General features: G+C 34.2%; 1 protein-coding gene and 1 pseudogene across 4 annotated transcripts in view; one reads left to right on the top strand and one right to left on the bottom strand.

Moving 5' to 3' along the window:
- Positions 1–18,428, bottom strand: part of SENP7 (SUMO specific peptidase 7) — a 143,820-nt gene that overhangs the window by 48,732 nt on the left and 76,660 nt on the right. Inside the window, exons 5-6 of one of the 4 annotated variants that reach the window (XM_045785313.2) lie at positions 17,445–17,642; positions 9,801–9,995 (exon numbers count right to left, since the gene is read on the bottom strand). The exons of 1 other annotated variant lie outside the window; for it this stretch is intronic. In XM_045785313.2, the coding sequence (XP_045641269.2) occupies positions 9,801–9,995; positions 17,445–17,642 (393 nt within the window). The remainder of the gene's footprint in view (positions 1–9,800; positions 9,996–17,444; positions 17,643–18,428) is intronic. 2 more of the 4 variants (XM_045785316.2, XM_045785317.2) reach the window with 2 other exon arrangements.
- On the top strand, positions 1,947–2,559 carry LOC148110251 (uncharacterized; annotated as a pseudogene).

The raw sequence follows: 18,428 nt of genomic DNA, 5'->3' as shown, positions 1-18,428 counted from the left end.
TTCCAGCTTTTCCCCATTGAGAATAATATTTGCAGTAGGCTTTTCATAGATGGCTTTTATGAGATTGAGAAATGTACCTTCTATTCCTACACTCTGAAGGGTTTTAATCAGGAAAGGATGCTGTATTTTGTCAAATGCTTTTTCGGCATCGATTGAGAGGATCATATGGTTCCTGAGTCTTTTCTTGTTGATATGATGTATCACGCTGATTGATTTGCGAATATTGAACCACGCTTGCATCCCAGGTATGAATCCCACTTGATCGTGATGGATAATCCTTTTAATGAACTGTTGGATTCTATTAGCAAGTACCTTGTTGAGGATTTTGGCGTCCATATTCATTAGGGAAATCGGTCTGTAATTCTCCTTTTTGAGGGGGTCTTTGCCTGGTTTGGGGATCAAGGTAATATTGGCCTCATAGAATGAGTTTGGTAGCTTTCCTTCTGCTTCTATTTTTTGAAATAGCTTTAGGAGAATAGGTATTATTTCTTCTTTGAATGTTTGGTAGAATTCCCCAGGAAAACCGTCCAGGCCTGGAGTTTTGTTATTTGGAAGGTTGTTTATCACTGACTCAATTAACAGAAAACTTTCTATTAAAAAATGTGCAGAGGGGGTCCCTGGGTAGCTCAGTTGGTTAAGCATCTGACTCTTGATCTCAACTCAAGTCTTGATGTTGGGGTAGTAGTTCAAGCTCCATGTTGGGCTCTGTGCTGGGCGTGGAGCCTACTTTAAAAAAAACCTGGGCAGAGGAACTGAATAGACATTTTTCCAAAGCAGACATACACATGGCCAACTGGTACATGAAAAGGAGTGCAACATTGATGAGGGAATACAAGGCTGGCAGAAGCCGACACCCTGCAACTCCCCCCCCCCCCCCCATGTATGCAACATTCCTCGGCACTCCTGGCTGCCCTAAAACTAAGGAAAGGACCTGCAGCTCATTGACTGGGACACACTGATAGTGTAAACAGCCTTGGCTTGACAATAGCAGGGCCTCCAATATCCTGCGAGTCTTCTTTGACATATGATAGTAGCAGCAGCTCATTGATAAGGACACAGTGATAGTGTGGACAGCCTTGGCTTGACAGTGGTGGGGCCTCCAGTGTCCTGCGAGTCTTCTTTGACATATGAAAGTGCTTTCTCAGCCTCCCCTTTTCCTCACCTCCCCCAACCCCATGGTATATAATCAGCCACCTCTTACAACCTGGGGCAGCAGCTCTTTCTGCCCACGGGTCCTGTCCCCGTGCTTTAATAAACCACCAATTTTGCCCCAAAGACGCCTCAAGAATTCTTTCTTGGTCGTCGGCTCCGGACTCCACCCCACTGAACTTCACTTATGTTCTACAACTTCATCAACATCATTAATCGTTAGGGAAATGTAAATTAAAACCACAATGAGATATCACCTCACACCCATCAGAATGATTATTATCAGAAAATAAAAAGCACTAATAACAAATGTTACAAGAATGTAGAGAAAAGATAACCCCTGAGCACTCTTGATGGTAATGTAAATTGGTGCAGCCACTGTGGAAAATACTATGGAGGATTCTCAAAAATTCAAAAATAGAACTGCCATATGATCCAGCTATTCCACTTATGGGTATTGATGCTCAGGAAACAAAATCATTATCTCAAAAAGATACGTGCACCCCCATGTTCAGTGCAACACTACTGCAATAGCCAAGACATGGAAACAACCTAAGTGTCCACTGACAGATGAATGGATGAAGAAAATATACATACAGACAGGAATATTATTGAGCCACAAAAAAAGAGAAATCCTGCCATTTGCAAGTATATGGATGGACCTTGAGGGCATTATGCTAAGTGAAGTAAGTCAGAAGGAGAAAGACAAATACTGTATGACCTCATTTACACGTGAGATCTTTAAATTAAAAAAAAAAAAAAAACACCAGGGAGTGACCAACAGCCTGCAGAGCAACATGCCTAAGTCTTATAGTAACTACTGCAACACATACTTCATCCATGACTCTCCATCTGTCAGAAAAACACAGTACAGTGGTAGGAAACACAAAGAGAACATGAAAAACTACTATCAGACACAGATGGAAGAGCAGGCTCTGAGCCTGATCAACAAAACAACTGCAAAATTTCAATTAAAAAAAATGCTACATTTTCAACATTTCAACTGCTACATTTCAGGATACCTCTTAGGCAGTTCTCTGTCCCTCCGCCTGTAGGAGCAATGATGCCACTTCTCCCCAGTCTCCTGGGTCCTCCTCACACTGGTATGATGCCAACACCCAAAGGGGGGGGTCCTTCATAATGCCAATGATGGACCCTCCTCCTCCCGGGATGATGCCAGTGTACCTGCTCTTGGAATGAGGCCACCTCTGGGAAGCCACATGCCAATGACGCCTGGGCCCCCAGTGATGAGACCTCCTCCCACCCCAGATTGGTACCCACTTGGCAAGGAATGACTCAATCAGACACATAAGGAGAGATGGGAACCTCTTTATATCCATTTTATATTACTTGTTCTACTTCACCAAGAGACCATGGTGCTGTGACTTTGGGTGTTTTCTAACAGCATGACAAGGAAGATTTGCTCCCCCTTCCCATCAAAGAATAGTTTTTGCAGGGGAGTTAGCAGGACGCTCCCCCCCCCCCGAAAAAAGCACTTTTCATTTGTATTGTGAAATGTGAAAATAAAATTGTCAACTGTTTTAGTTCAAAAAAACAACACTTAAATACAGTCAACAGATTGGTAGTTGCAGGGGGTGGGGAGGTTGGAGAGAAGTGGGTGCAAATGGGTGAAGATGGTAAAAAGGTATAAGTTTCTAGCTGTAAGACAAGTTAAGTGCTAGAGTATAATGTACATGCAGCATGGTGACTATAGTTAACAACAGCATATTGTACATTTGAATGTTGCTAAGACAATAGACCTTAGAAGTTCTCATTATAAGAAAAAAAAGTAACTATGCATGCTGATGGATGTTAACTAGATTTACTGTGTTAATAATTCTACAATATAGACATATATCAAATCGTTATGTTGTATACCTAAAGCTAATACAATGTTTTGTCAATAATATATCAATAAAGTTAATTTTTAAAAATAAATTGATAGAAATCATTGGGAAAACAATTTAGTACTAATTAAAATAGCCAAAAAATGAATGAAATCTTTACACACAATATTCTCACTTATAATTTTTCATAAAACAACTCATTATGGTAGTAAAGTAGGCAAAAACTGTGAAATAAACTATATAAAATGACTAGCCTGTATCATTCTCTCATAATAGAACACATTATATAGTAATTACTGCATTTTCAAAACTCATATGGAAATTTTTACACCATTTATAAACATTAAAAAAATCAGATACCAAGAATAAATCAAAGATCCCTGTACAGTAAACTATAAAACATATAAAAATGACCACAGGAAGATTGTGGAGTAGGAAGCACCTACCATCTTGCCACCTAGACAACAGCCACAGTGGCAGAATCTGTCTGATATAATTATTTTGGAATTTCAGAGTCTATTAAAGGCTGCAACTACTAGTCAAAAGGTTCAACAGTAAACTGCAGTTAATTTCAGTCAATTTGAGCTCCAAAGGTGGTAGTAGTGACCCAGTCACCTACCCCTAAGAACAAAGCAAGCAACAAAGCCCAAGTTCCTAAAATAGTCTGCACAGCTTACAATTACCAAGGTAAGCAAGAAGGACCTTATTCTACAAATATCGGGAATCTGTACTCTGATCACCGATGGCTGTTTCTGCTCATGGATGAGCAGACATAGAGAAAGGCAGCCATTGTTGCAACAACCACCACCAATATTGCAACACTTTTCCCATCCAGCTAAAACGACTTCCAGGAGACTAGCACCTATTTTGTTTTATTGCCCTCCCCTTCATTTTTCCCATTTTCTCCTTTTGGGAACTAAATATTTAAGGATTGCAGTATTAGAAAATAATCACACACACAAGGGAATTCAAAAAGTCACAAAAATTACTAGGGGAAAGGCATAAGCTCAGAAAAGACCTGGGAAGATCTTATGTTCACACATCAAGCTGATATTTGGAACAGAGACAATTAAAAACAACAATTAAAAAGCAACAATTAAAAAGCAATAATTAAAAAAAAAAGAAGGAAAGAAGAAAAGAAACAGCAAACCCTTGGGGAGGAGAAGAATCTGATCTCCAGACTTACCATAAGATTCAAGTGTTGTGTTTTCAGCAACACAAATCACAAGGCATACAAACAAACAGGAAACCATGGATGATTCAAAGAGAAAAAACAATAAACCAAAAGAACATGTCCCTGGGAAAAAATCGAGAAAGCAGACTCAATAGACAAAGACATTATAACTGTCTTAAAGATTCTCAAAAAGCTGAAAGAAAAGTCTTGGACAAAGTCAAGAAAATGATCTATGGGTAAATGAAAATATCAAGAGATGAAATATATTAATAAATCAAAAGGAAATTCTGGAGCTAAAAAGTATAATAACTAAAATGAAAAATTCATGGGGCACCTGGCTGGGTCAGTTGGGAGAGCATGCAACTCTTGATTTTGGGTTCATGAGTTCAAGCCACATGTCGGGTACAGCTATTACTTAAATATTAAAAAAATAATAAGACAAAATAAAATGAAAAATTCATTACAGGGACTCAAAAGCAGATTTTAACAGGCAGAAGAAATAGTCCATCATCAGTCCTAGATTTAGGAAAGGGAAAAGAAATAAAGAAAGATAACTTGAAGATATGATCATGGAAATTATCAAATCTGAGGGACCAAAAATTTTGAGAAAAGTCAACAGAGCCTAAGGGACCTGTGGGACACCAAAAAGTGGACCAATATGTGCAACACTGGTACCTCAGAAAGAAAAAAAATAAAGGAGCAGAGAAATTACTGAAATAAATAATCACCAAAAAATTTCCGAATTTGTTGAAGGACATGAATATTAACATCCAAGAAGCCCAAGGGACTACAAGCAGATTAAACTCAATGAGACCTATACCAAGAAAAGTTAATAATCAAGTTGTCAGAAGACAAAGGCAAAGAGAGACTCTGAAAGGTACCAAGAAAGAAGGAACTCCTCACATACCAATGATACTCCATGAGATTTCTCATCAGTAATCATGGTGGCCAGAAAGCATGGGGTTGGTATATTCAAAGTACTGAAGGAAAAAACTGTCAACCAGAAATCCTATATCTGGCAAAACTATTCTTTTCCCAGTTCCTTAAGTTATAAAGTTAGGTTGATGATTTGAGATATTTCTTCTTTTGTAATGTAAACATCTACAGCCATATATTTCTCCTTTAGCACTGCTTTTGCTGCATCCCATGTTTTCATTTTCATTAATTCCTAAGCATTTTTTAATTTCCTTGTGATTTCTTCTTAGACCCACTGGTTGCTTTAAGTGTGTTAATTTCCACCAATTTTTGAGTTTTCCAGTTTTCCTTCCATTAATGATTTCTAACTTCATACCATATGGTCAGAGAAGAATTGGAGAAAATATTTGAAAATCATATTTCTGATAAGTTATTAATATTCAGAATATAAAGAGAACTCCTACTTTTACTCAAAAGTAAAACACAATGTGATTCATCAAAGAGCAAACAACTTGAATAGACATTTCTCCAAAGAAGATATGTGAATGGCCAAAAAGCACACGAAAAGATGTTCAGCATCACTAATCATTAGGGAAATACATATCAAAACCACAATGAGATACCACATCACACCCATTAGGATGGCTATTATGAAAGAAAAAAAAAGAAAATAACAAGTTTTAACATGGATGTGGAGAAATTGGGACCTTTATGCACTGTTAATGGCAATGTAAAATGGTACAGCTGCTATAGAAAACAGTAGAGTGGTTCCTCAAAAAGTTCCTAACAGAATTACCAAATGATCCAGAAATCCCACTTTTGGGGTAGATATGCAAAAGAACTGAAATCAGAGATAGAGAGACTTGCAAACCAATGTTCGTAACAGTGTTATTCACAATAGCCAAAAGATGAAAGCAACCCAACCACCCAAAGACATTCATATACCAGACTAGACAGGCAAAAAAGGAATCAGAACTTCAATTAGGAAAGTAATCTTTAGACAGTTGTTCTGAATCTGATATCTCATATAAATCACCACAAATTAAAACACCACTTAACTAACCTATTTCTATACTTGGGACTGACGAGGTGTTTCCAAGGATAAAATAACATACTTTACAAAATAAAAATTTAAATTTATATACTACAGAAGATACTATAAACAAAGTAAAATTGACAAATAGGAAACTTGAAAAAATTTTTGCAACACATATAACAAAGAGTTAAATACCTTTAATAAGAGTTCTTACAAGTCAATAAGAAACAGATGGAACACTCCAATACATAAAAGACTAAGAGAAAACTCACATAAATACAAAATCCATCTTCACCAAAAATAAAAAATGACTGAAATGGAATTTCAGGTAAACAGTTATATTTCTTTTTGCCAGCAGATTATCAAAATTTTTTTCAATGATAACATTTAATTCTGGTGAAAATATAAAAGAATGACACTATAAGAATTTATAAAAATAAATACACAAACTTACTGTAGCAATGCTATACAAACAAAAAATGAAAAATATCCTAAATGTCCACTCGTAAGGAAGCACATATTTATAAAAGTAGATACATCTCTATGTATTGGTTGGCAAACTATCAAATTACAAGAGAAAAGCAAATTTTCTCATTTACTCTCCAGCATACCTAGGCATTATGTTATTTTACAGATGAGGTAAACTGAGGCATAGAGAAAGAAGTTAAGCAAATAGACTGAGATAATATTCAACACCATACTATATAAGTTAGCACAAGTATAGCATTTATCACAGTGTAATATCATAATAAGCTGTAATAAATATTAGTTAAAAGTTTTTAAAAAGTAATAGAAAGCTTAATAAATATCTGTATTTTCAAATAATAAGTTACCATCTAGAAAAAACAAATATGCTACTTCAAAGAGACCATTTTAATTCAAATTTCCTTTTCACCCTTGGTGTTTTCTTATCATTACTTTATTTTCGGCATAAAACACAGTATTTTTTTTCCTGCATAAATTCAAGTTGTCATTATAGTCAATAATAACAGTTCTGAACACTAAAGATAGGCTAAGGCTAAAATAAGACATTTAGCTTTTATAAAACATTTTTCCATAGGTTTCATCAGGGGCATAAGTGCTATATTTTCAAAGAAAACTTCCTCATTTTCAGTCATATCCCCCATTCTCCTACTCACCAATTTTTGTTAATTGACATTATATCTTTGTAACAAAGAGTTAGCATATTTACCACATTCTTCGCAATAAGACAATAACAATAATGTCAGAATATCATGTCTCCTCAAAAGATCTAAATAATTTCTATTTACTCTTCCTGATTTTAAGATAGGCAGGCTGGGAGGAGGCTGGTTACAACAAAAGTCCCACCCTTGAGCCTACCTTGTGTTTATGCTATAATCAGTTTTAATCAGGCACATCTACTGAAGTCATGGTATGGCCATACTTGCAATTTATTTCCATGGGGCACTCTGGATTCTCCTCAAAATGAATTCATTTTAAGGGAAGAGAGAACCAAAGCTTGGTTTAAGGAGTGTAGTACTCCTCCTTAAACCAAATGGTAATACTAGTATGGCTGTGACAATTGCCTTGACAGCACTGGTAATAGTAACAGGGGTAGCAGTGATCTCAGGATCAGGTACTGGCATCCTACCCATAGAAGACTTCAGGAGTATCAACTACAGCACCAGTAATGGTATTTTTGATAGCAGCATCAATAAGAGAAACACAAAAACAATGACTACCACTTATTAATCACTATGTATTAATTACTAAGTTTCTGGCATTATATTAAGAACTTTACATAGTTACATCCTTAATCTGCACAATAATCTTATAAGATGTGTGTTACTACCCCTGTTTTAAAGATAAAATAAGTAACTTGCCCAAGGTAAATCAGCAAGTTTGCAATACTGCTAAGATCTGAATCCAGACGTCTGGCTCCAAAGTCTATGCCTATTTTAAATGTAACAATCAAAAAAATTACCACCAAGAGAATGAATTTTCAGAGCCCACATCAACTACCACCTGGAAATTTCATAACCATTTAGAAAGGAAAGCTAGCATTCTCACTGAACGGATTTTAAGAACACCCAGAAATTTTAGAACTATTATTAAATCTTGGCCCCAAATTGGTAAAAAGCCTGTACAGTACAGATTACAATTTGATAGTTCCATAGAATCCTCACAATAATGCTATTTTTCATAACAGAATGAATGTGCACTGATATCTTTTGAATTCCATGATGACAGTTCATAATAAATGTTTTCTATAGAAAGTATCATCAATAACATTTTTATTTGTATGATACTTTATGTGCACAAAGAATTCTCACATGTGATATTTAACTAAAAGAGATAATAAACAATTTTGTGATGTGAAAAGGTCATTCAAAGGTCATTTCTCTTCTTACAACTGAGAAAACCAAAACTCAAGATTAAATGACACAAACATTAACCCAAGTGTACAAAATTAAAATATGTATTGGGCTAAGCACTGGGTATAAATGCAATTAAGACATGCTGTCTCTCCTTAAGGAGCTCGTGGTCTAGTAGAGGAGGCAGAAGTAAATACCTATAGTACGAACTGATAAATGCATTTCTAACATCTCTAATTGCACATTAATTTATATATTAAATACATTAGTAACTGAATAATGCCACTGAAACTCAGTTCTTCTTGCAAATTTAGAAAAAGTCAAAACTGTCAATGATAATTCACTAAGTAGAAGTGATGTGAAGCATAAAATACTCTCCAAAGGGAGAAAATTTTGTAAAATTTGTACATTCATATCAAATAAACAGTTTATAAAGCTAAAGTGTGTTAGAAATGTAAGAAATTTATTATAAATCTTTAAAAAGGCAGCTATAAATGCTCTTTAACGTGATTAGGCTTACAAGAGAAATACAAAACAGAAGCTACCTGTGGATGATTCAGACAAATAAAAAAATAAACAAGAATAGACCAATAATTTTTCAGTCAGATCAAAACTATTTATTGTACTGGCTGAAGTCAGAAAATTAAAAAGAGAAGTTCATAGCAAATGAAAGTTAAAAGATTTAGTAGTACTTACTAACTCACACCCCTTAGTTTTTTCCCACAATTTCTTTTTTATTTACAGTCCCCACATGAGCTCCCAGAGCTTAAAACAAAAGCAACTTCAGATTTCCATTTCTCTTACTGGCTCAGTAAGCTATAGTTGTTAATAGAATTCAGCTATCTCAAACCATTTTTGTGAGGAATACATTCAGCCATTCATTCAGCAAATAGTTCCTGAGTACTAAGTGCCAAATACAGTTCTAGAATCTAGACATAAAAACAGTGAATGCAACAAGATGGAGAGATAGACGAATGGATGGACAGACTGAGAGGTTGGCCAGACAGATAAATAGGACAGAGGAGGAGGAACGGAAAAATATCAGAGGAATAGATTTCAATTATATCAAATAAATTGAAACACTGAAATAGGTAACTCAATTTTCATTAATACTCTGCATTTATTTTCCCAAAACATAAGTAGAGTGTACTTTTTGAAACTAATTATTAGCCACAGACTGCTGGTTCCAACAGCCATCTCAAGCCACCAGGGGACAAAAGTCATACTAGCCATCAGAGCACATTTGCCTCACTTTTCGCAAAAACGCATCTAGGGGGGGGAAGAATAGAGGCTCATTAGAATAAGTAAATATTTATTTTGAGTAAAGTTACCACTAAACATACCTTTCAGTTAAAAAGGAGCTCTTGTGAGGATTTAGATTTTGACAAGATTCTAGGCTGCCATCAGATGATGAAGAAAGCTGCTCTGATTGCAAGTTGTCTGCATCACCCAAACTGGCCTCAGTTACAGATGAGGTCTTTATGTATTTTCTTCCTAACTCCGTTCCCAGGACATTCGTCAATATAACTCTGGGTATCCTGTCACACAAAATAACAAACACTGTACTGTACTGAAGTTTGCAGTAAAAAATGTATTCTAGGAAGTTGACTTTTCAAACATTTTCATCTTAGCACAAGTAAGCTATTACAACTATATCACTCTAGAAATCAACCCGTAAATACGTTGTATGAACACATTCTTTTTATATTTCTACAAGTACTTGTGTCTTACAAATCGGCACAGATTAGCCTGCCACAATAATGGTTTGACTGTACTATTGGATGCTATTGGGGTGCTTAAAATTTTAACCAACTTTTCTCAAAAATTCTTTCTTTTCCAGTATCAAAAACATAGATTACTACAAACTCAAGAAATCGTTATTCTTCTCATTCAACAGAAAAGTTATTGATAAATACAGACTTGTAATTGGCAAATGAGAAATGCTAAATCCAACAGGAAAGAAATCATTCAGAATGCATCTGTGGTAATGATAGATTCCATAAGTGAAAAAGCACACATACCGGTGGTAATATATATGCTTTATATAACAGCAAAGGGAAGAGCCAAGAAATCAAATGTCTAGAAAATTAAAGTGTAATTTTAAAGCTCCAAATTTTTTTAAATTGGTGGGGTTCACATTACATGTACTATTAAAAGCCTGATATCTTCTTAAACAGAAGAGAATAAATATAATCTCTTTTTGGTGGGTCAATTGTTATTAAGAACAACTGATCTACTTTGCCACACTGCAATGATGCCCTAAAGCAATTATTTGGCCCTGAACTGACCAACCCAAACCAAATTACTGTAATGTTTTTAGTTCTTGTTACTGTATTTTTTAAGTTTTCCTATCTCCTCTTCATCAGATATTCTCCTTGACTGTTATCAATATGTCACTTGCAGCACTTTACTAATCCTTTGTGCGAGACAAGAGAAAACACTTAGAAATGGCCTGAGTACTTCTGTCCAAATGAAACTTGAGCTTCCCCGTACTTTGTTACATTGGATGTAGTACCTAAAGGTTTTCCCTTATTTTTACCACATAGAGGCATTATGTTCTTTTCACACTATGTTCCAGACAGCACGGAATTTTAGATCTTAGGAAAACTTTAAAATAATTTTAGTCTGCTCTTTATTTTAAACATGAAGAACTCAAAGCTCAGAAAAGTTAAATGGCTGAAGGTATAATTCTTCCTAGTAGAAGAACCTGGACCTATTATCTTTTGGCTTCCTTATTTGATTCCATTACATGTATCCTTAATACTAAGTTGCCAAAGGATCCAGATAACTGAGCTTTTCTATAGATACTGCAGGAAATCCTTGAAAATATGCATTTCCAGCACAACCACCACAAAAAAAGTATTGCAGTGATTAAGTGGTATATATGATGTAAAAGCAAAGGCTAGTCATAAACACAACTCCCTAAACTCAGAGTTTGAGTGAAGAAAGAAGGGGAAGGAAATCTGTCACCTAATACAACCACTAATTGTGAGGAAGGGAAGACAGAGATATTCCTCTACCTTTTCATATGATTTAAATCTCTAAGGATCCTAGTTATTATTGTCTGCTTTGTGTATTTGATGCCTGACAGAAACCTCCTTAAAATCCTCGATTTCATGTGGGAATGGAGGCAATGTAGGACCAGCAAGGAGTCTCAAGATTTCTTTTATCTGACCTCACACTAGAAATTACTATGAAATAAATTGCTAAAAAAACTTCAGCTATAGTTCAAAGAAAACTCATTTGTGTTTCTCAATACTTTAGGGAAAATACAGAAATATTAGCAGAGATAATTTTATTCAGGTTAGAATTGTCTCTTTCCAAATAAGTACCTTAATGTAAATAAGTTTTACTTACTTTTAAGATATGAGAGCATCCGATATATTGATAACTCATTTTAAAAATTGATAATATATACTCTTTTAATGGTCCCCTATGATTACTGAAATCTAAAATGTAGCCTATAATAAAAATAATCTAAAAACTGTAGTATTTCAGTAAAGAGGAAATTTAGGGCACAGAAGGAGACACACCAAAGAAATGTCAGCTCTCATTTAGTATCTGTTTAAATGCCTAACTACAATATGTTCAAGTATGTTTTAAAATGTTGAGTCCCTAAAAAAAAGCTCTCTCTCCAAATAGGAGAGATGGAGTCCATAAAAGATTACTTTTGTACAAAGTGTTGAAGAGAATAATCAACAATAACAAAAAGTACAAATAACAGCAAGCAAATGGCAAATTTTAAAGATTAGAATTCTCTTCTCAATAATAAATGATCACCGTATTCTTACAGAGTTTATTTTGCCACTAGATTTAAAGAAAGCAAAAGGCAAAGAAGATATGAAAAAAGAACCATGGAGGATAAATAAGACCTTTTAAGTTAAACAAATAGCTGAAAGTCTTTCCTAAGAGAGAAAAATATCAAAATTGACCCAAAAGCCATTTTAAGATTATATACCAAACTGCAGTAGAACATGCATCTCTAAAGCCCAAGAACCCTAAGGAGCCTTTTAAGCTATCAAAAGGTTCAAGGCACTATCTCATAAGCGGTATATCTTTCAGTGAGATAGCACTCTATCACAATGTAAACAAAATGCCACAAGAAAAAATTTAAAAGTAAGTAGAATATTTAAAGGTCAATAATTTAGATATCATAGGAAATATGTAAAAAAGTCCAATTCCTGCTTCACTTATGAAAAAAGTTAAATTTCAGAAGAGTGAAAAGCACTGTGGTACAGGAATTAAGAACAATGACTCCAGAGTCAGACAAAAATAGGGCCAGGTTCTGATCAGCACCTAATAATATAACTTAGTCAAGTTATTTACCATAATTTTTCCTCTTGGCGTTGATCTTCTCATCTCTAAAATTAGGAGAAAATCTACCTTACAAAGTTGTTAAGATGAAATGAGATATTAGATGTAAAGCAGTTAGTACAAGTCCTGGCACATAGTAAGTACATAGTAAAAGGAAACTCGCTTTAATTTTCTTATTATTGAAGTCTTCCTCAAAGTTATAAATTATCCTTTCAAATGGTACTTAATTGTCCTAATTTATTATACTCTGCAATCCTGATGAAAACATCTTATTAGAAAAGTACATAACTAAATAGTTAGCAATGCCTATAGTACACCAAGATCTTCATAACACATGGCCATAGCCAAAACATCTTTCATGAACTATCTGCAGCTCATGTAATCTGGGTACCTTGAAGAAACAGAGCTCTTTGTGAGAGCCTTACAGAATACAAATCTATAAACTGATGACTACGTTCATAATACCTAAGCTATCTTCTTATAGTATACAACTATATAAGTTAGTACTGCCATGGAAATTTCATGGCTAGTGAAAATTTCAAAAGATTCTGAATTTTCACAAGAAATATATAAAGGTGCATACTTCATTTTTCACACTAACTCAAAATGGAAGAAAGGACTAAAAACCTGTCATTTCACAGTCTATTCAATTTTTTTCCTCAGTATGTAAGTGGTAACAGTAAGTAAAATAAAATGGCATTTATTTAAGATCATTTACTAATACTATGAAATCACATTTCAAAATATAATATGCTAAACCAAAGTAGAAACAAATTTTGTAATGCAGTGAGAAGCAGAAAGTATACTGGCCTGAGAATTAATGCCATTTATTGATTGTTTCTCTGCATGGCTATTTTCTCCAATTCTTAATTTTTTCAATTATAAATCGTGGAATCCTTGCCTGCATAGGTAGCAAGGTAAATGTAAGATTCAAATAATTTAATAAATGAGAAAAATTGGTAGCTCTTAATATAAACTTCGTGTTAAAAGCAAATTTTTAAAGAGATGCAACCCTTGTTGAAAGACAACATAATTATATCTGGTAATAAAGCTATAATACAGCAAGCAAAAAAATTACAATACTAAGTTAGTTTTCATTTTGTTGTCATCTAGATGAACACCTTTCTAAAACTACACTGTGACATTTTAATAGGGTTCTCATAAATCCATTCTTTTCTCAGGTGATGTAATTCAAAAACATACTTTCTAAATCAGTTTCTTAAGCTATGTAGAGAAAACAATTTTATTTTTTTTTTAAAGATTTTATTTATTTATTCAACAGAGATAGAGACAGCCAGCGAGAGAGGGAACACAAGCAGGGGGAGTAGGAGAGGAAGAAGCAGGCTCATAGCGGAGGAGCCTGATGTGGGGCTCGATCCCATAATGCCGGGATCACGCCCTGGGCCGAAGGCAGACGCCCAACCGCTGTGCCATCCAGGCGCCCCGAGAAAACAATTTTAATTGCTGAAGAATTCTTAAAAGTGATTCATAGATTGTCTAAATTTGCTCTTTTCTTTTACTAAGCTAAATTTTAAGTGAATAAATTATCACTCAACTGAAATTATACTGGCTTAAAGAAATCTTAAGGTGACAGGAATACTGTAAGTATCCAAAAAGTCTTACCATCACAGTATCTAAATTATATAATTTTTTAAAACTTCGAACATGTGTAAATTTAAGAGGAAAATGAATACATATAATTAGAGATGTTCCAAGAACTGGGAACTAACTTTTCTTAATGGAATATGGGTACACTGTCTCCATATTTCTCTAATAATCTCCTGGTGCCAACTGATGAAAAGAATAGAAAGACAGTTTATCTTCTTAAAAGCCTTGTATATGTGTCCCACTAGGTTCTTTCCTGCCTAATGACCAAGGTTTATAAATGTCCCAAAGTTATCTCTCAGGAAAATAGATGTGAATCACATATGGAAATAAAATGTACACTAAAATATTGTTTACTTATTTAACAGAAATTTGTGCATTCCACATACTGCTAGTCTGATATTTCTAAAACTCTTGACCCTTTTCTTCATTATTTAAGAAGACGAATTTGGATTATGTTTTCTGTTTTTCTTCTCAATGTTATCCAGAAATTAAAAGGCTAAAATGCCCCGACATAAAAGGCAACATATCCATTTTAGATCCTAAAATGCAAATAAAACTTCTAAAAAATGTCATTTTGGTGACTGAATGAGTAATTCTGGTTTACTTAATAGTTAAATTTTAATATGAAATTAAAAACCAAAAATAAATTTCCCCCTTTTCATCTCTCTGAAATAATGAAATCCTAGCTAAGTAAAAATGAAAATAAGACAAAAAACATCAAGTCAATGTTAAGCAAAGACTGAAGAAAGAATAAGTCTCCTATTCCACATAGCAAGTCCCATACAGAAAACATTACCCAAACCCATACCCTAAACTGTTTTCTTACTTGAAGCTTGTAATATCTCTTTTCCTGGTTGTCACCGAAATTACAGAGCAAATAACTGGTTCTAATGGATGAAAATACATTTCAATCAAAGAGACAGGAGATGTAACTCTGCTAAGAAGCAGCCTCTTCCTTGAATTCAGAAAAAATTGATTGAGCATTCAGTTATGCACCCAGCAATGTGCTAGGTATTAGTATCAGAGTAAAAATAATAAAATGTAGTCACTGCCCTTGTGAAGCTTATTGTCAGGGAGGCAGAGAAACTAAATATCATAATATAGTGTGATAAGTGCCACAATATATGACCAGGCTGCTTAACAGGACAAAAAACAGGATTAAACACAAATTAGGGCATGGAATCAAGGAAGATGTCCTAAAAAGATGGCATATGAGTTCAATGCTAAAGACTAAAAGATGTCGGTAAAAGGGAAAAGCAGAATTGTTTCCAAAATAAAAGAACAAACAGCATGAGCTCTGAGGTATAAAACAGAACTATATATTCACTGAGCTACCACTAGTTCCCTAGAGACTAAAGCTCGGTTATGAATGTGGAGTAGACAGAGAGAAAGCTAGAGACAGGCAAAGGTGAGATCATTAAGGACCTTCTATCCTAAGCTAAGGAGTTTGAGCTTTATCCTGAAGGTTATGAGGAGCCACAGAAAGATAGATGTTAAACTAGAGAGCAAAAAGTAACGTCTGCTTTTCAGAATGAATAATGTAGCAACAGTATAGAGAAATAATCAAGAAAAACAGCACAAAACACAGGAAGCCCAATACTATTATAGTAATAAAGGCACAAAGTTATCAGCGCTTGACTGGGGCAGTGGCAATAAAAATGGAGAAGAGATCACTTCAAGACAGATTTAGGAGACAAAAATAACTACGCATGAAAAACTACTGGATATAAAGGATAAGAAAGAAAGAGGAGTCATACACTCATACCGAGAAGGGATAAAGAAATAGAAATACTTAAGATAATGCATTCACTTTGGAACAAGTTCAATTTAGGACCCCTGGAGCTCACAGAAAAAGTCTGGACTAGCTGGTAGTTCACCCCAGGAAGTGAAAGGAAAACACAGAGAGAGAGAGAGAGAGAGAGAGAGAGAGTAAAAACCAAATTAGAATCTTATTGGGACTTTTCATACTGTATTTCAGTTTCATGAACACATAATCCAGCCCCTACCTGAATGACTCAAAGATTTAGGGTGCCTTAGTCAGTTAAATTTGTATCAGGTATGATCTAATAAGGAAATTCGTTTTACTTAGCTTTGTGTTCTGGTCTTTTTTCAAAGAACTGTCCTCCTTTAAAATTAATGTACAGATATCTTGACAGAGTTCTACTTTTATTTTTTAAATAATTGTGTGGAAAGTTAGCAGTTTTTATCTGGACTTAGCTTAAAGGACTTATATACTAACATTCAGATTACAGACCATATAACCAAAGTACTACACCTAGCTAATGACAAGTTATTCTAATTGAAAGCAAAGTACTTCCCTTGAAACGTATTCATTTAAGTGTTAAACTGTAAATGATACATTAAAAATATTATGTTACAGATCACAAATTCCCAGAGCTAATTCCAAACTCCATACACAATTCCTTTAAAAAATATAAAACAAAATTGGTCTTATTTTCTAAATTAAACTGTATATATATTATTAAAAACCTGGAGGTAATATTTCAATATCACCTCCTTTAAAAAAAAAAATGCATGCAAAATAGAAGAAAGCTCACAAAATCAAAAGTAGTAAGGGCTTAGATTAAATAATATTTAATAGGTATGCTAAAGAGGCAGAAAATAAAAAATGAACTATTAATTCTGTAAACTCTGTCAAGACATAAATAGATAAATATATACCTTTATTTTCTCCATCTTTAGCATACTTTTTATATGTTATTTAATCTAGATCCTTATCTAGCCATATATGTATCTTCATTTTATATCATAAATGAATCCCTAAAAATATATATATGTGAATCAAATTATAAAGTGAGTTTAATGTACTAATGATACTTTGCTTTAAAAATAATTTTATGTCAACTTACTTAATGAAGTGCAAAACTATCATTAACTTTGTAAATTGAGATTGTCAGCTTTAAGATCTGCTTTAGAGTGGGGCACACCTGTATATGCAGATTTTCTTAAAAATCATTTCCAACAATCTTAACAATTTTAAGATTATTGGACTTCTACTATTTCAAATGTGGTAGGTTGAACAAAATCAATACTGAACAACATACCTTTTAGATAAATTAAGGCTTTGGTGAAGAGGTTCTAATTTTTGACATGTCTCTAGGCTGTCAACAGATGTCGAAGGCAATGAGTCTGATTGCACCTTGTTGGCATCACATAAATTAGCATCGTTTCTAGGTAGGGTCTTTCTGAATTTTCGTCCTAAATCCGTCCATAGGACATTCGTCAACACAACTTTGAGTTGCCTGTTACACACATAAATAATTAATACATAAAGTACTAAACATTGTATAATACATGAAGTAATCACAAACTATACCAAAATAAAACCTCCAGAAATTCTCAATTTCAGTTCTTCAATCAATTAACTAGAGTAATAAATAAGTAAAATACTTGCTTAATCATTCTCAAATATATATTAAAAAGTAAAGTCTATTTTACTTCAATTGGAATTTTCTTCAGAATTCTGTCTGGCATACTACAACCGTGGCCACACACATGTCTGTATAGCTGTTGGGATTCATGATAACCCATCTGCACCTATTTATACTTTTACTGAAACAACAATACACATCTACATAACTCACCACAAGAAGCAACCACTTTCTGCACTATAATAGTGTTTTTAATATTTTTTGATTAGTAAAGCATTATTAAAAGTAAAAGTGAGGGCACCTTGGTGGTTCAGTCAGTTAAGCATCTGACTCTTGATTTTGCCTCAGGTCATGATCTTAGGGTCATGGAATCAAGCCCGCATGGGGCTCCACACTCAGTGCAAGTCTGTTTGAGATACTCTCAGTCTTCCTCTGCCCCTCACCCTGCTCGCATGTGCTAATGCTCTCTCTCCCTACAAATAAATAAAAGCTTAAAAACTAAAGGTGAAATACTACATCATCTACAGCCTTAATAAGTCTACATAGTCTATGTCTTCATAGTCTTAAGATACAAGCTTAATTTTACCTAATTTCTACAAATAGGTCAATTTAAAACATTTACTTTTACTGTACCTACACCCTTTTCAAAAGTAAAAC

This window comes from Ursus americanus, chromosome 4 (genome assembly GCF_024610735.1).
Source record: "Ursus americanus isolate L20-20 chromosome 4, mUrsAme1.1.p, whole genome shotgun sequence".
Lineage (NCBI taxonomy): Eukaryota > Metazoa > Chordata > Mammalia > Carnivora > Ursidae > Ursus > Ursus americanus.
This window is presented reverse-complemented; position numbering and strand designations above follow the sequence as displayed.